A 21591-nucleotide genomic window follows, 5' to 3' on the forward strand; every position below is an offset into this window, starting at 1 on the left:
ATTCATTCTTTTTTAAATCATTTGGACGTTTGATTTTAAGCCTGGGGATCCATTTGCTGGGACACACTGCCCTAAGTATCAAATCTCTGGAACCTCGAGAAAAACTCACAGTTGCTAAGCCTTTAAAATCGGCATCCCCATCCCATTGAGAGTAGGGCTGTTACATTGTGCCGAGTCTAAAACTGTTCAGGAGGCAGGATAGGGGCACGGTGGGGTTTGGGCATATGGTTGAACTTTAGACACTTGCTTTGTTTGCTGATAAAAGTTAATCGCAATAACTAATGTCGGCACATAATTAAGATACAGAAGTCAATGATAAAGATGGACTCCTGTTCTAAATGTTGCCGCCCGATTTACATTTAGAAATTTCCAAATGTACCACTCAAATACTGGCCTGTCTGATCCAAAGTCACACTGTGCAACAGACCTTCCCTTGTTAACGGGGCAGGCTGGTGATCTGTGCCAGGTCTGTAACTCCTCCCCAGGGATATGGCAAAATGACTTGAGGGGCAGCTTTCCCATTTCCTTGCCCTCGCTGTGAATGGATGCGAGGCAGCACTTCAGTAGGGAGATCAGATTGCTCACCGTTCCACTGCACTTCTTACTGCATCTCTCACGTGCTGCACACCTTTACAACTTCCTCGTTGACTTGATATCTTCGGTAACTTGTGAATTTATACTCTACTGCTTGAATACTTTTTAATTTCTAAAAAAAAATCTGCAATTCCTCCTATTTATTGCTGGACATAATCTGAAAAAAAGAGTTCAAGATTTCTTCTCTTTCCCTCCATGAATTTTCTCCCCTTAATTCCTCTGCTGATTCAGCAATGTAGTGTACATTGCCACTTTGATGCTTTGCTAATCTTTATGCTTGAACCTGAATAGTGAATGTCATTAGGCTATTTGACTGTTGGGACCTTAGAAGCCAAGCCGCATCCTGCCATCATCTGACATCTGACATGGAAACTTCTAACAAGGACAATGACTTATGGTCAGGAGAGAAGTTACTGGCTAATTTTATTTTTTTTCACTCCTTCCTTCTACGATGTTAAGGCAATCTGTAGCTTCCCTGCAGCTACTCTTAATTGAGATTGACAAACTTAGCACAGACCATGGACCAAACCTGGGGTCTTCCTGGTCCGTTAGGCTCAATACTACACTGTTTACACACTGAACCATACCAAGAAGCAAACACTCTACACTTGGATTGAGAAGTTAATTTATGGATTAGACTTACAATAGTTACTCAGTGAAAGAGTTTAAGAAGGAAAGGAACACATTCCTGATTCAATAGAAAGTTGAGGGTGCAAGCTTGCCATCAGGTCAGAAGAGCAATCAAAAAGTCTGAGTGAATCTTCACGATGCACCTGAGTGACTAAATGAAGCTGCCTTCTCCTCAAAATGCACAGAGCTAGAAAATGGCAGCTAGACATTTTTTATATATATATATATAAAAAAAATATATAAATATATTTAGTGAAACAAAAACGGAATTCAAGAGCCTCTCCTGGAAAACAACACAGCCAACAGACCAAGTCTCATGCAATCAACGTTACTTTAAAAAGGGAGTCTCAACATCTATACAACAACTTGCATTTATAGAGCACCTTTAACGTAGTAAAATGTCCCAAGGTGCTTCACGGAATGTAATCAGACAAAAATTGTCACCGAACCAAAGAAGGAGATATTAGGACAGGTGATTAAAAGCTTGGACAATGAGGTAGGTTTTAAGGAACTTCTTAAAGGAGAAAAGAGAGGCAGAGGTTTAGGAAGGGAATTACAGATCTTAGGGCCTAGATGGCTGAAGGCATGGCTGCCAATGGTGGGGTGAAGGAAGTCGAGGATGCACAAGAGGCCAGAGTTGGTGGAACACAGAGTTCTCGGAGGATTGTAGGGCTGGAGAAGGTTCCAGATTTAGTGAAGGGTAAAGCCCTAAAACCATTGTAGTTGTATTGAGTTTTCATTTTATAGCTGAACAGTGCAGGGCCTTACAGGGCCAATTTCCCTTTAAGAGTCAATGGGAAATAAAAATGCAATACCACTGTGCTAGACAGTGACTCCGTTGTACAGAAAGCAAAGATCTGTCATTTTGTTGCTGTCTCCAAATATTTTGACCGAAGGGCTGAAGTGACAGAATTGGTAAAACTGGTCTGGGTGTGCCTATTACATTCATTGCATCTGTACTCACCGATCTGTATTCACGATGCATGGACTTGTAATACCACATATTTCCCAAAAGGCTTGAGGCAGCTCTTGCAGCTTTCTCAGCTTCACTGAAAACAAAAAGTGATCAGGCATGAGCAGAGCTGCCCAAAATCCATGTTTATTGATTCCTCCAGTTACTTAGTAAACAACTATTAAATTTATCTGACTTCATCCTGGAGGTTTACATTGACCATGCTCCTAGATCTATTAAACACTGATCCTGGGCGATCCTCTCAATCAAGCAGACATCAGAACATACAATCAACAAGACTCCAGCTCGCACTTGCCCTCTCAGACAAGCAATCCTGGTTACCCATCAAGTAAGCCAACAAACCAGTAGTTTTACTGGTGCATTCAGATAATCTCCTTTTACGTCAAACTATAAAAGTAGGAACATCCAAGCTTTTTATCTTTGTGGGTCACTCAGGTGCATATCACGGAGTCTACAAATAATACATGAAATTCGATACCCTGAAATTCGGAGATGAGATCATTGTGCTCCCTTTAAGAACATAAAAAATAGGAGCAGGAATAGGCCATACGGCCCCTCGAGCCTGCTCCGCCATTCAATCAGATCATGGCTGATCTTCAACCTCAACTCCACTTTCCCGCCTGATCCCTATATCCCTTGATTCCCCTAGAGTCTAAAAATCTATCTACCTCAGCCTTGAATATACTCGATGACTGAGCATCCACAGCCCTCTGGGGTAGAGAATTCCAAAGGTTCACAACCTTCTGAGTGAAGAAATTCCTCCTCATCTCAAGTCTTAAATCCTTATCCTGCATCTATGCCCTCTAGTTCTATTAAGCAAGACTCAGAAGCTTAATTCAATCTTCCCATTAAGTTGCATGTTTCTCAAGCTGCTGATTACCAACAGATCCTGATGTTCTGATTTAAGATTTATTCACCAACAAGAGGAACTTAAAATATTCCGCTCCAGTTGGTATTTGCGATGGTATCCTTGACAGTCACCTACTTTGACCCACTTACCTATCCCTGCTGCCTTTGACGTTCATGAGCTTCTCTAATCCATTATGGTGTACAATTTGTCTGGGAGCTTCATTGGTCTCCACCACTAGATTGTTGAGTATTGAGCAAATGTTAACGACCACCTCATTCGATGGCGAAGACCAGTTGCTGTCCTTTGGCAATTTCTGCAAGAGGGGTCCAATGACTTTGATTGCTGTGGAGAGGGAAAAAAATTTGGTGAAAGGTTTTTTTTTTAACAAATGTATAATTGTAATGATGTACCACATTTGTATAATGCATGATAGTCAGAACTTTCATTGGAAACAGATGCTGTATGGTTTGAGTTTAATTGTACTCTTAGAGGGACAGACAAAAAGAAGCAACAGCTTTATATGGCTTGCATGACTCTTCTGTGGCTCTTTTTGACTGGGGGGACGGTGGAAGAAGAATTAAAGCTAGGTCAGTAATTTTCTTATTGATCTTTGATGGTGGCTGTTGTGAACAATCATTTAGTGGCAAGAGAATGTTATTATGTCTACGTGATTATACACTGGCTCATATTAAGGTCCCCTTTCAACAGTCTTATAACTGCTTCCTGTAACTAGTACAATGAGTAGCTGATTGGATGTACTATGTGGCAGAGCCTCAGTACAACTGATCCATGCAATTTCCCTCCTCTTTCTCTTCCACTAATCTCCCATTTACCTTCATCTCTTCTGCTGAAGACAGGTTCTTATGCTGGGATATGGGTCCACGAACAACAGGGATGGTCTGGTATTTTGCCCAAGTAGCTGTTTTTCATCTATGACTCCAAACAGTCGGTGTTGATGGGCCATTTATTCATAGAGAGCATCACATTTGAGCCCAAATCTATCCTTACCCGACAGCTATAAAATTGCACTTGCAATACTCAGTCACTTGGAATTACACTCACCATTCTGATTGAAGGAGAACAATAACATGGGGGTAGGAAACAATTTTTAACCTACAGCACGTTTCTTAGAAGTTTTCTTAGTGTAGAATCTTCCACATGGTGATCTGCCATGTTGTGTCTCGAGTCAGAAAATGGTTCACATGGCTGACATATCCATCAGGTTCACCTCAGGCTGGCTACCATTGACCTGCAATAGGATTGATATCCTTCCTCCCTCTTCTATCCCTCCCATCCCCCCAATCCAGTCTCAGCAAATGCTAACCTTTCTATTAATGCTCAAGTATCAAAATTGAGAATCCAGGCCTATGCCTTGCCTAGTGGGGATGGAGCTACTGGATGCTCTTATTTGTTCAGATAAACAAGTTTCCATCTGAGGTCACGTAGTTACTTACAAACATCCTTCTTGTTCCTTGCATGCACCGTAAGATTTCGAAGTAGGCCAGTTAACGAGTTTAGTACATTATCGTTACTGCTCTTCAGATAGTCCATGAGAACGTACCACGTTCTGTCCTGATCCATTATCAATCGACTCATCACAGAGGCCCACTGAGAATACAGAAGGTACAGAGATAAGCACAGATCAAGGCCAGAGATCCCAGGGTCCATTTGAGTCAAGTAATCAGAATCTCCAAACTCAGAGCAGAATCTTACATTTGGTTTTTCCGTTTTTTTATATGTTGTTAACAGTTATGATAAAGGCATACTTAACAGTTTAACTAGGAGGAGGTGAAGAGAGACATAAGGGGACGAAGCATCAGAAGGCACAGGGAAACAAACACAAAGACCCAGCAGCGGATAAGTCTTCAGCGATGCATTTAACCTGGACTGTATGAGGGGAATAAACAGGCCCGATAAGGAAAGAAAATAGAGCTGTGGATTTCCACCAAGTACAGTACAGGAAGAAACAATTGTAGAGCATGTGGTTTTATGCAAATGCACAAATCGGTACTGTATTCATTGAGCAAAGAGTCATTTTAGAGCATAGGGATAGGGGGAAATATTCTTTCCCTCAACTAGATTCTAACATTTTGTAGAAAACGTGCATGCCACATATCAAGTGGTGAGAGTTTCTAGTTTGATTTCTGCAAAAATCATAATAAATAAAAATAGCATGTGTACTAAATAACCCATTGTGTGTTAGGTAGAAGCTTAATCCGTCTCTCATTCCGGCAGTGTGCGTTTGTAAACATAAGACCTTATATTAACTACAGCACAACTCATTAATGTTATTTGAAAAGCTTAATGCCCGATTTTAATTCGGGGTGTCAGAGTGGCGTGCGAGCAGAAGCTCACATCACGGCACTGCATGAAGCCCACAGAGATTTTAAACTCTCGGGCCTCGTTTAAACGTCGGCCTCAAGTCTCCCGCCCAAACCCGGCAAGCGGCAGGAGGATGCCTCCGGCGACCCGAGGAAACAATCCCTGGCATAAAGTAAAGGAGACGATCGTGATCGGGGGCAAGGGAAGGAGGGAAGGAAAGGGGAGGGAAGCCCTAGTCAGGGGAGGTTCAAGGTTTCCTTGTGGGGAGTGGAGGAACACTCCTGCTCCTTTTGACCTACAAGGAAACCAAGAAACAATTAATTTTACTGACTTTTCTGGGCCTCTTCTGGCTCTGCTTCTGTTTGCCGCTAGGTTTCACTGATGGGTCTGGGTGGGCAGTTATAATCGTCCATTTAGAGTGGGATATTCACATTGGCTAGACTCCAGAAGATACAACGTGCAATTAACAGGTTAGTGGTTACATGGGGGAATGAAGGGTCGACCACAACACCACACACACCAACAGAAAATAAACCTGACTGTTACAGACTTTTTTTAAAATTCTAAGCACAGTTAGCTGTCAAATGGAATAAGATATACAGCTCTGGGGGCTCACTTACCCGGAAGTTTCCTGCCGTAATATTTTGTAGGGCCCCCAAGGCAGCTTCAGTGGTGTGCTGGTTAGCCTTTCCCTTGTCCAAGAGTCTGCTGTACACCTTCACTATGGCTGGGTTCCACAGCCACTCGATTCCCTTCGGATCTTTTGACACTTCTGAAAATATCGCCATATCTGTATTGATCTGAGAAAATAAGATTACATATTACATGTGTCTGCGTGTGCGTGTTTTATTTTTAAGTTAATCTAATGCTCAGCCAGGTGAGAGAATTAATTAAATTTTACATGGCAGTAAAACTCAACAACAGTACAGTTACACTTTAAAAAAAAATCCACTTCTGTTTACAATTTATAGAAATAAAAACCATTGGAGGCTTCAAACGGTAGCAGCACACTCAGCTCACATGCACCCAATGGGTGAAGATTTAACAAAATCATAAAACTGTTCTTGATAAACACATTAATACTTTGATACACCGGACAGCCATTAAAAATCCCCCCTCCGCCACCATGTCCTTTGAGAGGCAATTACATTCTAGTGGAAAGAGTACTGCATTTTGATATTTAATAAAAGGCCGTGTGTGCACCAAATAGGACGGCTGCTGTTGACCTCCATACTATAGAGAAATGCAACTCTCTCACCTCTTTAACCTTCATGCTCTGGGGAGTGAAACATCCCACGACATCATCTTTCTTCTTACTTCTGTCATTTCTGCCAGGGCCCTCCAATCGGTTCTGGTAATACGATGGTATTTCGTCGTACAGACGATAGGACAAGTTGCGCAGGACACAGGCTGAATTCTCCACGCTCTATTAGGATGGGGGAGAAACAACACAAATTCGATTAAGTTGCGTTTAGGTCTGTAGTGATATGCCTTTAAGAAATCTGCCTAATGGCAAATGCAATTTGCTATGAAGGGGTGGAAACAATGCCGCCTGTTATGTAGTTAACATCTGTTCTTTCTCAACACCTCAGCTGGTTATCTATGTTTACAGACAGAGGGAATGGTCTTCCACAACATTATTAACTACCTGTCTGAAGGCAATCACAATCTTCTAGAGAGTACTGAAACAGTTTGGGTCAGTAACCCCATTAGCTGCCTCTCCCACAGTGAAGTCAGCCCCTGCTTAATGTCATAGACTTCACTGAAATGGGGTCGGAATTCACTACTCAGCCAAGCAAAATTTTACCAGGGAAATGATGAAGACTCATTTGACAATCATCTACCTCACCAAGCGGCTGTACTTCCAATCTAGATCGGATTCAGATGAATGTGATCATCAGCAGGCAAATTGAAACCAAATGTATGTCTCTCCAAGGTAACCTAAACCTCAATGTCTACAAATGACATCATGCTCTATTCCCACTTCTTGTTGCAGTCCTTCCATGAGTATGGACTAGAGATGGGCAAACTGTTCACTTTCACAATCCTTCTCTAAAAAGCAACTCATTGTCCTCCACATCGCTGTACGTTTTTTAAACTTCTGATAAATTACATCACTTATAACATGGGTACATGTGGAACTCAGTGCAATGATGTAGATATTGAGTGCTAACATTGCCAACTATGTATTTAATTGCAACATGGAGGAATGAAATGTAGAAGTATGATTTTTTTAAAATTAAGAATACCTTCAAGACAAATCACCAGATTTCTCAATATTCTATAAGGTTTCCACAATGTATTACTACCAGACTGAGGAGAAACTGGTTTCATTGGGGATCATGTATTAAAATGATGTTTTATAGGGAAAGCAATATTTTTAGCTTTAAAGACAATGACCAACAAAACATCCATCACACAAGACCAAAGAACATGGCTATTTATCTTTCCTCATCCATGCCTTTGTTACCTCTAGATTCGACTATTCCAATGCTCTCCTGGCCGGCCAAAATTCTCACCAAGTCCCATTCACCCATCACCCCTGTGCTCGCTGACCTACATTGGCTCCCGGTCCAGCAACGCCTCGATTTTAAAATTCCCGTCCTGGTTTTCAAATCCCTCCATGGCCTCACTCCTTCCTATCTCTGTTATCTCTTCCAGCCCTACAACCATCCAAGATCTCTGCTCTCCTCTAATTCTGGCCATTTACGCATCCCTGATTTTATTCGCTCTACTATTGGCGGCCGTGCCTTCAGCTGCCTAGGCCCTAAGCTCAGGAATTGCCTTCCTAAACCTCTACGCCTCTCTATCTCTCTCTCCTCCTTTAAGATGCTCCTTAAAACCTACCTCTTTGACCAAGTATCCTAATATCTCCTTATGTGGCTGGTGTGTAATTTTGTTTGATAACGCTCCTGTGAAGCGCCTTGGGGCGTTTTACTACATTTAAAGGCGCTATATAAATGCAAGTTGTTGAATAAACAGGTACTTCATAGTTACACAAAATGTTACAGCTATCATGTTAACCCTAGCCATACTGAACAAATTGATTTGGCGGGGGGAGGAAGAAAAATTATCTCTACTACAAATAGACCCCATCAATCCACCATAGTTTTGGATCTTGACCCAAGTGTTACAATGACATGCTTCACAAGTAAAAAGTCAAGCTGTTAAGGATAGACTTGTTGATATGTGCCTTTGAGTTCATAAGCCGGATACTCATCAATAGCCCAATAGTTACGGATTGATGATGATACTTTAAACTGGGCCAAAGGATCTTGTCCACTTGGTTAATTACCCAAAGCAGGCATTTTTCTCAGAGCAACCAGTTCCCAGTCATAGAGTTCACTAGAACACTGGATGGTCACATTGGAAATAAGGGCACTATAAACCATTGCTGTAAAAGACAAAAGTATATCCTTCAAACACCAATCAACTACATAATATTGCAACCTCATCAAACACAAGGAAAGAAAGAAGGGAATAGATGAAAGAGAAAATCCTGCAAGTGTGGTTATTAAATGATCTGTCACAGAATGCAAATAATGTAGCTTATAAACAGAAACGGATAAATTAATGTAAGGGTAAATTAATACCAATGAACCCTGCATCCAGGGTTACAAGAGAGCAGCAAAAGTAAACATCGGTCCCTTAGAGGCTGAGAAAGGAAAAATTATAATGGGGAATCAGGAAATGGCAGATGCGTTAAACAAATATTTTGTATTTGTCTTCACAGGAGACACAAATAGCATACCAAAAATAGTGGGGACCAAGGGGTAAATGAGAGTGAGGAACTTAAAACAATTAATATCACTAGAGAAAAAGTACTGGACCAACTAATGGGACTAAAAGCCGACAAATCCCCTGGACCTGATGGCCTACATCCTAGGGTTCTAAAAGAGGTGGCTGCAGAGATAGTGGATGCATTGGTTATAATCTTCCAAAATTCTCTAGATTCTGGAGCAGTCCCAATGGACTGGAAAGTAGCAAATGTTACCTTTTCAAGAAGGGAGGGAGAGAGAAAACAGGGAACTACAGGCCAGTTAGCCTGACATCGATTGTCAGGAAAAATCGGGAATCCATTATTAAGGAAGTGGTAACAGGGCACGCAGAAAATCATAAAACCATGTTGACTCTGCCTAATCATATTATGAAAGGGAAATAGTGTTAGACAAATTTATTAAGAGTTTTTTGAGGATGTAACTAGCAGGGTAGATAAAGGGGAACCAGTGGATGTAGTATATTTGGATTTTCAAAAGGCATTCGATAAGGTGCCACATAAAAAGTTGTTACACAAGGTAAGGGCTCATGGGGTTGGGGGCAATAGACAGAAATCAGAGATTGGGGACAAATGGGTCATTCTCAGGTTGGCAGGCTGTAACTATTGGGGTGCCGCAAGGATCGGTGCTTGGGCCTCAGCTATTTACAACCTATATTAATGACTTAGATGAAGGGACCGAGTGTAAAGTATCCAAGTTTGCTGACGATACAAAGCTAGGTGGGAAAGCAAGCTGTGAGGAGGGAAAAAAAACTGGATAGGGTCTATTATTGGGCGGGGATAGCGCGCGCGATCCGCTTTACCCCAAGCCCAATGGCCCCTGCGCAGGCAGGACGAGACTTTCATGAGGCCTGAGGACTTAGCTTCAAGCAGCGTTCTGAATCAGCATTGACACGAGGATTCAATGCAATTTGCACTTTCCAACAGCAGGGGAGCCCCAATCTCTTAAAGGCAGGGTGTCTCTTAAAAGGTAGTTAGTACCTGTTATTTGCTAAAATAACAGTCTGCTGTCTGCACGGAGATCAGACATCGCACACGCAAAACACAGATGCAGTTCCCATCCTTATGTTTACAAAATGATGAGTTATGTTAAAACATTGACTAAAGGTTGCGCACTACTAAATCCCACATCCTCCAATCTGTATGCCAGACTTCACCAATATGCCGATCTGAGTTGGTACCAGGCCTGCAAGAATGCGTGCACCAAGGTTCTCTGCAAATGCACTAGAGGCCTTGGTGCAAGAGGTGGACAGAAGGAGGGTCATCCTATATCCTCAGTGGAGGGGAGGGGGGGGGCAAGAAGCCCTCCAGACATATAACCAAAAGACAGTGGGAGGCAGAGGGGGACAAAGTCAATGCCGGAAATTCATGAACATGGATGCTGCGCAGGAAGAAGTTCAAAGCTTTGACATGAGTGGTCAAGGTGAGTGAGGTCAACTGTCAAGTGGCGTCTCCTACCAACTGCACCACACACTACACACCCCATCACCCACATACCAATAAACTCTTTCCATCAGTACTCAACTCTTCCAATCAGATGCTTCCTCTCACCCTTACGCATTACCACTTTTGCAAGCTGCCCACCCACAACTCACAGGCCACACACACTGGCAGCTATTCAACCATGATAGGCACATCACCCAGTCACACGTCCCGCTTTCTTGAACGAGAAGGTGGCACATATCAGGAGGCAGCAAGTGGCAGTGGCATTAAGCCCCTTGAGCCTGTTCCGCCATTCAATGAGATCATGGTGGGCCTAACTCCAAATAAATTTAAAACAGAAATAGACAGTTTCCGAGAAGTAAAGGGAATTAGGGGTTACGGGGAGCGGGCAGGAAATTGGACATGAATTTAGATTTGAGGTTAGGATCAGATCAGCCATGATCTTATTGAATGGCGGAGCAGGTTCGAGGGGCCGATTGGCCTACTCCTGCTCCTATTTCTTATGTTCTTATGTTCTTAACTCCATATACCCATCTTAGCCCCATATCCCTTAATACCCTTGGTTCACAGAAATCTATCAATCTCAGATTTAGAATTCACAATTGAGCTAGCATCAACTGCCATTTTCAGAAGAGCGTTCCAAACTTCTCCCACCCTTTGCGTGTAGAAGCATTTCCTAACTTCACTCCTGCATGTCCTGGCTCTAAATGTTAGGCTATGTCCCCTAGTCATAGTATTCAAGTATAGGAGACCTCCAAAAACAGTTACAAATGTATTGGCAGCCAGAAGCAATAATCCAGCCACTAACCTGTAAATCCTGCATGGTCCCTTTAAATAGCGCTGGTGGGGGTCCTCCAGGCACTCAAAGACACATTCAGATGGTCGGGGTTAAGACGGTGTGTTGAGATGAGCGTTATGTCCCAAAATGGTGTCTATCACTTTAAATCAGCGTTGCACACTGATTGTAGCCATTTTGTCCTTACTTTACATGATTCTGGCGTTCGGGATTTATGCCTGCGCTATCTCCTACACCAAGATGGCGTCCGGCGCACCTCACGTTGGAAACTTGCATGGGCAGCCTAGACGCCACCTTGGATGTTTGAGTGGCCGTGTAGTGCCAAAACAAAGGACGCTACATGGCCCAATTTAGCACCCAAAGAGTCTGCAAAGGGATATAGACAGATTAAGTGAGTGGGCAAGAAGGTGGCTGATGATGGAATACTCTCCACTTGCCTGGATGAGTGCAGCTCCAACAACACTCAAGAAGCTTGACACCATCCAGGACAAAGCAACCCGCTTGATTGGCACCCTATCCACCACCCTAAACATTCACTCCCTTCACCACCGGCGCACCGTGGCTGCAGTGTGCACCATCTACAGGATGCACTGCAGCAACTCGCCAAGGCTTCTTCGACATCACCTCGCAAACCCGTGACCTCCACCACCTAGAAGGACAAGGGCAGCAGGCACATGGGAACAACACCACCTGCACGTTCCCCTCCAAATCTCACACCATCCCAACTTGAAAATATATCGCCGTTCCTTCATCGTCGCTGGGTCAAAATCCTGGAACTCCCTTCCTAACAGCACTGTGGGAGAACCTTCACCACACGGACTGCAGCGGTTCAAGAAGGCAGCTCACCACCACCTTCTCAAGGGCAATTAGGGATGGCCAATAAATGCTGGCCTTGCCAGTGATGCCCACATCCTATGAACGAATAAAAAAAAATGCTCAGAGATTGTGTCCCCTGACTGGAAAGTCTAGAACTAGAGGGCATAGTCACAGGATAACAGATTGGCCATTCAAGACTGAGATAAGGAGGAATTTCTTCACGCTGAGTATTGCTCTCATTCCACTTTGGCTAACAACTATAGGAAACTGAATAACAGTGCAGTTTCAAAATGGCAAAATGCACTTTAGTAACTGTAGAACATTCTGAAAACTCTGAAAAAATAAAACCTGTGACCATGGACCTTGCCTCAAAAGTTAATCATTCACTAATAATGCATCAAAATACTGAGCCAAGACAAACATGTTTGCATTGCTGGAAAATAATATATTTTTTGCTTCAAAATTGCAGTTAAAACTCTTTACGAAAAGAACTGTTGTAATATTTCCATCTTTATATTTTTTATGGGAACAATGTAGATATAATCTCATTGGAATAAAAGGACAGTAGCACAGTGAAGGTTGTGTGTGGGGTGGGGAGAAGAACAGATTTGTAAACAGAGAAGCACTGAAACACTGCTTTAGAATTCATGTTGTATTCTCTTGATCTTTCTTTCAATGCTGTTGAAGGCACATTGGCCTTCCCAATACTTTACAAACAACATAGTGCAGCCAAAATTCTTCTCAGGTTACTGTAGGGATGTGAAATGGGGCAGGAATGTGTTACACCTGGGTCTGCACCTCTTTTTGCACCAGTCAAGAATTCGGACGTATTATCACACCATGCAAATAAGGGAAATTAGTCATACATTAGATGTGTTGTTACTTGTGCTCTAGCAATGCTGGGTACAAGGGATTTGTGCGCTCGTCACGTCCAATGTTACTAAGAACCTTGAGTTGGGGGGTGGGGTGAGGGCAGAAGAGGGTTAAAGTTTAAACACCAAAGCCATCTAGTCCACTAAAGAAACCAACATTTTCAAAACTGGCAACTTTAAAAAAAAAAAATTTTTTAACAACACTGGCAGCGTATATATTTAAATGCCCCTGATGCAGGGAAATGGGCTGGGATCATGGTGACAGGAAAGGGGCGGGTTGAAGTTCTGCTCCCACTGGATCTGCCCTGAAGATGGCCCTTACACCCAATTAAAGTATTTTTGTCCAAATGCAGGACAGAGATCCCCTACCTTGTCTGCTGCACTGTCTACGTCGAGAGAGTGCTGGATGAAGAAGACTAGCGAGTCCACTAAACCTTTACACTCCCGCATTTTCTGTCGCGTTTCCTCCTTCCCCGAGCTCAGGTTTCTGTACAAAGTATGAAATGAATAACAGGGTTATTGTTTGTATTGAAGTGAGTGTAGAGGGAAAGAAAGAGTATTGGAAAGGGAGCACTGGTTGCTAAACAACAGCTCCTTGGATGGACATTACTGACACAGGATTTCTAGGTACCATATGATAACATTTTATCTCTCATTAACTCTTCTCCCTCACCACAATCCAAAAAGCCTCTTTTTTTCAAATAACAGTCTTTTTAGGCTAGGCAGGTTGGAACTTTCATTTCTCTATAGCCATTGTCAATGGTACTCCCATCATTCATTGACAAAGTGCACATTCTGTAGGACAGGCCTGTTCATGTCAAGTTCCCTAGCTTTGTAGCCCATCCATTGATTAATTCACCACTACAGCTCAAGCCAGGTCTTCCATTTTATCCACTACCATCTTACAAATAGTTGATCCCTGAAATGTTTGTATAAAAGTGGACAACAAACTAGGAAAACTCTTGCAAATGCATCTTTTTTCAAAAAAGAAATTGTAGGATGACATTGTTTAGTCGGTTGGTGCACCCAACCGCTAGGCCATGGATCGATGCCCTCCAAATTCAGGCCCACCATTTCCCCACTTGGCAAGTTCTAGTTCTTGGTCATGTTGTCAGAAAGAGGAAGAATTGAATGGAGGCCAGGCATTTCCTCAGAGGAAGGAACATATTGGAAAATAATAGTTCTGCAGTGGCTATGACGGGAACCTGACATCAAGTTTATTGCCTACCGTTATGGCCAGGGAATGGGTGACTGGAACCCAAAGAGGCACAGAATTTTTTTTAAAAGTACTTGAATTTTTGACTTACATTTACATTTGTGCAAGTGTACAAATTTAAGTGTTTGATTTACGTACATTCCTGCCTGGAGATTGTCTACAACTTCAGAAGACATGAAACATTACCGAATGTAGCCGGTGGCATTGTAGAAGACGTCATCCTCTGAAGGAACTTGCTCAAGGTTCACATTCATACTCCAGCCTGAGAAGGGGTTGAGGACTTCTTCTGTGACTTCGTCTAATGTATCTTGGGCAAGAGTGTTCTTCAGATTCTCATTGGAAGACAGATTCCACAGGATCCCTAAAGAGACAGAAATACTAAGTTCGGTGTAGAGATAAATTAATACTAATGAACCCTGTATCCAGTCAGATAGCTTTTTCAATCATCTGCTCATCAGTCTCCAAAAATTCCAAACTGGCCTGACACAGTGGGGGAGGAATTCAGGAGCGCCCATTCACATGATTGCCATTTGTGCGCAGGGTAATGTCCAAGGAACCACGGATACTGGGCCTTGGGCCTCATTACACTGAAGGTAGTGCTGCGGGTGAGGGCCGCAAAAGGTAAGTGGTCAGGTCTTTGGGGTTGGGATTGTGAGAGGCGGGGGCAACGGGCCTCGGGAGGATTGTGATCGGGCCTCGGGGATGAGAAAGATCTGGGATTGGGGGGGGAAATCGCGATCAGGGGTTGGGAGGGAGATCAGGGGGTATGGAGGTGGAGGCTATGGGTCTCGGGACGGGATGCGGCGGAGATCGGGATGGTGACCATGGCAAGTACTTATCTATTTTTTTGTGTAGGCGATGTTTAGGGTTGGTTTTCCTTAAGGCATGATGTGGAGATGCCGGTGATGGACTGGGGTTGACAATTGTAAACAATTTTACAACACCAAGTTATAGTCCAGCAATTTTATTTTAAATTCACAAGCTTTCGGAGGCTTCCTCCTTAGTCACATCGTTCACCTGACTAAGGAGGAAGCCTCCGAAAGCTTGTGAATTTAAAATAAAATTGCTGGACTATAACTTGGTGTTGTAAAATTGTTTACAATTCCTTAAGGCAGCCAGAAAACCAATGTTGGAGCGGAGACTTGAAACAGCAGCTGGGCCCCTTATTTGCATATGCAAACGGCCTAATGCCTGCTTCATGTGTGGGTAAAGGACGCTTCTCGTTTGCCTTTACGTGATACAGGTGGCGTACTTCCGGTCGTAGTGTGCACGAGCATCCTGCCCACCATTTTGGGGCCTTAGGATGCTGCGTGGCATCTGAACAACGGGCACTATGTGCCCCAATTTAGCCCCCCATGTATTTTGTACTCTGGCAAATTTGGAAAAGGATCATCAGTAATTTTTCAGACATTCAGTAATAGATTCAATGGAAAGAAACCATGAGCCTATGCTTTGCAAATTTATCCATTGAGTACAGACTAGGAATGTTCCAGGTTAAATCCTTTACTGAGTTAACCGATCTCAGCTAGGGTCATTATAATTGGCCTTGGTGTCCCTGGGTTAAGGAGGAAAAAAATCATCCAGTGTTTCTGCTCCTGATTGTTATCTAGTGACGCCTGCAGGAAATGCATATGTACAATGTCAGGTGATCTGGATCTTGATTGACTGTAATATTCCCCTCCCCCCCACCACAGTCCAATACCCATTCAACACCTACTGTCAAGGCTTACATGTGATTATGGTCTTTTGTTTAAGGAATTGGAGGGCAGCAGGGAGTCAACACCTTCGAGAGAGGAAGGGAAGGGAGGAAACTGGTGGAATGTTACTTTCCTAATAATCATTAGGAATTTTAAAAACTGGAAACGGGCATTTCAGGCTTGAAGGAAGGCTGCTGAAAGGTGATGTTTAAAGGCATATGAGATAGTAAACGGTATGGAAAAGGGAGATCCTGAAAAGTACTTCAAACTAAAGGGGACAGACTCAAATTTAAGGACTGATATCCGGAGTTCTTTGTACAAAGAGGGATGGGTAGGGAAGGGGAAGCAAAAACCCTGAACTTATTTATGAAACAACTCGATGCCGCAATGGGGGACTGCAGAGTCTTTCTAGACGGATGAACTAAGATGGGAGAAATGGTATTCCTAATGTAAAATCATGATACATTATGTACTAAATGTGTTGTATCATCTAACGGTAGCTAAACAATAGTGGAGGAACCTATTTGCTATTTTGTGGAAAGGCTGTCTTGTTTAGATGGCATGGGTCTTTACTGTGGAGCATAAGTAGAACGTCGGTTGTCCATTGGGCAGTTGAACACACAACTCAACCCAACACCTGGCCCGGTCAGATTATGAGTTGACTCCTGCAGTACCATGCTTTCCTCAATGGTTCATTGTAACCGATACAACAAACAATTTATAGATGTAACAGGAATAACGAGATTGGACATAGGTAGAGCATCGATTAACATAGAAAATAGGAGCAAGAGTAGGCCATTCGGCCCTACGGGCCTGCTCTGCCATTCAAAATGATCATGGATGATCGTCTAACTCAGTACCCTGTTCCTGCTTTTTCCCCATATCCCTTGATCCCTTTAGCATTAAGAAATATATACATCTCCTTCTTGAATACATCCAAAGACTTGGCCTCCACTGCCTTCTGTGGTAGAGAATTCCACAGATTCACCACCCTCTGAGTGAAGAAATTTCTCCTCATCTCGGTTCTAAATGGCATGCCCCGTATCCTGAGACCGTGACCCCTGGTTCTGGACTCCCCAGCCATCGGGAACATCCTCCCTGCATCTAGTCTGTCTAGTCCTGTTAGAATTTTATATGTTTCGATTCTGCACAATTAGGCAGCAGATACCAAGTTGAAACAAGTTGGAATTCATGCTCCAGATGTAAAAACACACAGCAAAATCACAAGCACAACATGGTGGAGAAACGCTGAATGAGACTTCAGGTGACCTGCTTATGCTAGAATTAATCTTGAATTGTAGCCCCACCCACTACATTTTCTGCAACCCAACCACCCCCCCACCAACCCCAAACATACTACAGGCACTAATATAGCTAAGTTAGTTAACAGCGGTTTCCTGTAAAGATTCAAGCTTAACACTGCATTAATATTGCTTCGCTGATCTATACTAGGCAAGTTTGGCTTTTTAAACACACGTCCTCACACCACTTATCTCATTCACACAATTAAAGTGATTGTCAACCGGCTCCTGTGATTGTCTCAGTGGGTAAGAACCATGTAGGTTGGCACCAAGCCCAACAGACTGAGAATGACCCAACTTTGATCCCTGGTCTGCGCAGAGTTAGCCTCTGTCAGCAGCGTAGGTGTTACAATTGGCCTTGAATTAAAGAGGGGGGTAGTAGATCCAATTGCTATCCAGTGACTCCCCTACTGCAATGCGTGCATATGTGGATATCGTTCGGGAACAGGATCATGCTTGGCCATGGTGCCCCACAGCGTCGATTATCCCGATGACGGTTGCTGTCTACACTCACACATGATGTCCAAATCACCCGGGTGAAGCTGCTGACACCCATGGATTCATACTCCAGCACGTCTCACTGCCTTCTGAAGAAAGGTTTACCAATAATTGTCCATCAGCAAATAAAGTCAAAGCAGGAAAAAATGGTAAAAAGTCAAGACTAAAGGCTCTTTATCTGATTGCACGGAGCATTCGTGACAAGGCAGACAAATTAGTTGCACAAATAGAGATAAATGGGTTTGATTTAGTAGCCATTACAGAGACAAGGTTGCAAAGTGACCAAGATTGGGAACTAAATATTCCAGGGTACATGATGTTTAGAAAAGACAGGCAGAATGGAAAAAGAGGGGGTGTATCCCTAATAATAAAGGGTGACATAAGAACAGTGGTGAGAAAGGATCTTCGCTCGGAAGATCAGGAAGTAGAATCAGTATGAGCGGAAATAAGAAACAACAAAGGGCAGGAAACCCTGGTGGGAGTAGTTTATAGGCCCCCGAATAGTGGTTATACTGTTGGACAGATCACTAATCATGAAATAATAGGAGCTTGTAACAAAGATAATGTGGTAATCATGGGGGACTTTAATCTTCATATAGACTGGGCAAATCAAATTGGCAAAGGTAGTTTGGAGGATGAGTTCATGGAATGCATTCAAGACAGTTTCCTAGAACAATACGCCATGGAACCAACTAGGGGACAGGCCATTTTAGATCTTGTATTGTGTAATGAGACAGGGTTAATTAGTAATCTCACAGTAAAGAATCCCCTGGGGAAGAGTGATCATAATATGATAGAATTTCACATTGAGTTTGAGAGTGACGTACTTAAGTCAGAAACTAGAGTCTTAAACTTAAATAAAGCCAATTACATAGGTATGAGGGGCGAGTTGGCTAAGGTAGATTGGGAAATTAGATTAAAGGGTATGACGGTTGATAAACAATGGCAAACATTTAAAGAAATATTTCAATAGTCTCAATAAATATACATTCCACTGAGAAATAAAAACTCCAAGGGAACAGTGATCCACCCATGGCTAACTGAAGAAGTTAAGGATAGTATTAGATTAAAAGAAGAGGCCTATAATGTTCCAAGAAGAGTAGTAAATCTGAGGATTGGGAAAGTTTTAGAAACCAGCAAAGGATGACCAAAAAATTGATTAAAAGGGAGAAAATAGAATATGAAAGCAAACTAGCAAGAAATATAAAATTGTAAGAGCTTCTACAAATATCAAAAAAGGAAGAGAGAAGCAAAAGTAAACACTGATCCCTTACAGGCTGAGACAGGAGAAATTATAATGGGGAATCAGGAAATGGCAGATGCGTTAAACATATATTTTGTATCTGCCATCACAGTAGAAGACACAAAAAGCATACCAAAAATAGTGGGGAACCAACGGGCTTATGAGAGTGAGGAACTTAAAGTAATTAATATCAGTAGAGAAAAAGTACTTGAGAAACTAATGGGACTAAAAGTCGACAAATCCCCTACATCCTAGGGTTCTAAAAGAGGTGGCTGCAGAGATAGTGGATGCATTGGTTGTGATCTTCCAGAATTCCCTAGATTCTAGAATGGTCCCAGCGGATTGGAAGGTAGCAAATGTGACCCCGTTATTCAAGAAAGGAGGCAGAGAGAAAACAGGGAACTACAGGCCAGTTAGCCTGACATCAGTCGTCCGGAAAATGCTGGAACCCATTATTAAGGAAGCGATAACAGGGCACTTAGAACACCATTGTATGATTAGGCAGAGTCAACATGGTTTTATGAAAGGGAAATCATGTTTGACAAACTTATTAGAGTTTTTTGAGGATGTAATTAGCAGGGTAGATCAAGGGAAACCAGTAGATGTAGTATATTTGGATTTTCAAAAGGCATTCGATAAGGTGCCACATAAAAGGTTATTATGCAAGATAAGGGCTCATGGGGTTGGGGGTAATATATTAGCATGGATATAGGATTGGTTAAAGAACAGAAAACAGAGAGTAGAATAAACAGGTCATTTTCAGGTTGGCAAGCTGTAACTAATGGGATGCTGCAAGGATCGTTGCTTGGGCCTCAGCTATTTACAATCTATATTAATGACTTACATGAAGGGACCAAGTGTAATGTATCCAAGTTTGCTGACGATACAACGCTAGGTGGGAAAGTAAGCTGTGAGGAGGACACAAAGTATCTGCAAAGGGTTATCGACAGGTTAAGTGAGTGGGAAAGAAGGTGGCAGATGAAGTATAATGTGGGGAAAGGTGAGGTTATTCACTTTGGTAGGAAGAATAGAAAAACAGAATATGTTTTAAATGGTGAGAAACTATTAAATGTTGGTGTTCAGAGAGATTTGGGTACTCTTGTACAAGAAACACAAAAAGTTAGCATGCAGGTACAACAAGCAATTAGGAAGGCAAATGGCATGTTGGCCTTTATTGCAAGTGGGTTGGAGTACAAAAGTAAGGAAGTATTACTACAATTGTACAAGGTATTGGTGAGACCTCACCTGGAGTTTTGGTCTCCTTAGGTAAGGAAGGACATACTTGCCTTAGAGGCGGTGCAATGAAGGTTCACTAGGTTAATTCCTGGGATGAGAGGATTGTCCTGTGGGGAGAGGTTGAGTCGAACGGGCCTATACACTCTGGAGTTTAGAAGAATGAGAGGTGATCTAACTGAAACATATAAGATTCTGAGGGGACTTGACAAGGTAGAGGCTGAGAGGTTGTTTCCCCTGGCTGGAGAGTCTAGAACTAGGGGACATAGTCTCAGGATAACAGGTCAGCCATTTAAGACTGAGATGAGGAGGAATTTCGTCACTCAGAGGGTTGTGAATCTTTGGAATTCTCTACCCCAGAGGGTTGTGAACGCTGAGTCAGTGAATATGTTCAAGGCTGAGATGGTTACATTTTTGGACTCTAGGGGAATCAAGGGATATGGGGATCGAGCAGGAAAGTGGAGTTGAGGTCGAAGATCAGCCATGATCTGATTGAATGGCGGAGCAGGCTCGAGGGGCCCTACGGCCTACTCCTGCTCCTATTTCTTATGTTCTTAAAAGGCAGCGAGGGAAAAAATATGTACCGCTAAAGGTTCCGATAGTGACATTCCCTCTTTAAAAAGAAAGGGAATAAAATGGATAATCGGAAGTGATTATGAAGCAGCAATCTATTCTCTACAGTTTCAGTGACATAAACCAGAAGAGCGAAACTATATCAGTTTTTTTAAAAAATGATGCAATCATGAGATTAGATTGCATTCTTGAAATCTCTGAGCCTCGACATTGAATGAGCAGCCTTATTCTGCTTATCAGCAGAGTTTCTGATTTTAGTTTTCAAAACAGTAAAAACCAGGACATAGGCATTTTAAAAAAAAAATATATATATATATAGTTTGCGCATTGGTTGGAGACCGAGTCGGAGTTTGTGCAGGTCTCAAAACAAGGAGAAAACAATTGGCCTAATCAAGCACTTCTCTCTTTGAGGTGCAACCAAAGATTATTGTGTTGTCTCATCTGGCTCCAGCAGAACAGAGTTTTAAAGCAATTTCTCTTACTCCTGTGCAGTGCCCCACCCAGTAATTGAAGGACTAAAATCAAAAACTCTGCTGATCGATAAACAGAATAAGGGTGTGCACAGTCTACTGGCTTGCTCTCACGGAGTAATTTTACTGGGACGCTGCCCGAGCAATTCAAGTTATTTGTTTTCAAACCGACACAAAACGCAAAGCACCAAAGAGCACATTTTCTGAAGGATAAAACATCCTGGTGACATTCAGCGCTTTGGAATCTCACTCCTGTAGTTGGCTTGTCCTGTCTGCTCCAGTCAATGCT

The 21591-nt window shown here is 42.6% G+C and overlaps 1 protein-coding gene across 2 annotated transcripts in view; it reads right to left on the minus strand.

Moving 5' to 3' along the window:
* Nucleotides 1-21591, minus strand: part of LOC137327840 (plakophilin-3-like) — a 44818-nt gene that overhangs the window by 7105 nt on the left and 16122 nt on the right. For both annotated transcript variants that reach the window (XM_067993696.1, XM_067993697.1), the window contains exons 6-12: nt 14474-14648; nt 13441-13558; nt 6628-6795; nt 5990-6169; nt 4502-4655; nt 3197-3389; nt 2189-2273 (exon numbers count right to left, since the gene is read on the minus strand). In XM_067993696.1, coding sequence (XP_067849797.1) covers nt 2189-2273; nt 3197-3389; nt 4502-4655; nt 5990-6169; nt 6628-6795; nt 13441-13558; nt 14474-14648 — 1073 coding nt within the window. The remainder of the gene's footprint in view (nt 1-2188; nt 2274-3196; nt 3390-4501; nt 4656-5989; nt 6170-6627; nt 6796-13440; nt 13559-14473; nt 14649-21591) is intronic.

The sequence above is a fragment of the Heptranchias perlo genome, chromosome 12, assembly GCF_035084215.1.
Source record: "Heptranchias perlo isolate sHepPer1 chromosome 12, sHepPer1.hap1, whole genome shotgun sequence".
NCBI lineage: Eukaryota > Metazoa > Chordata > Chondrichthyes > Hexanchiformes > Hexanchidae > Heptranchias > Heptranchias perlo.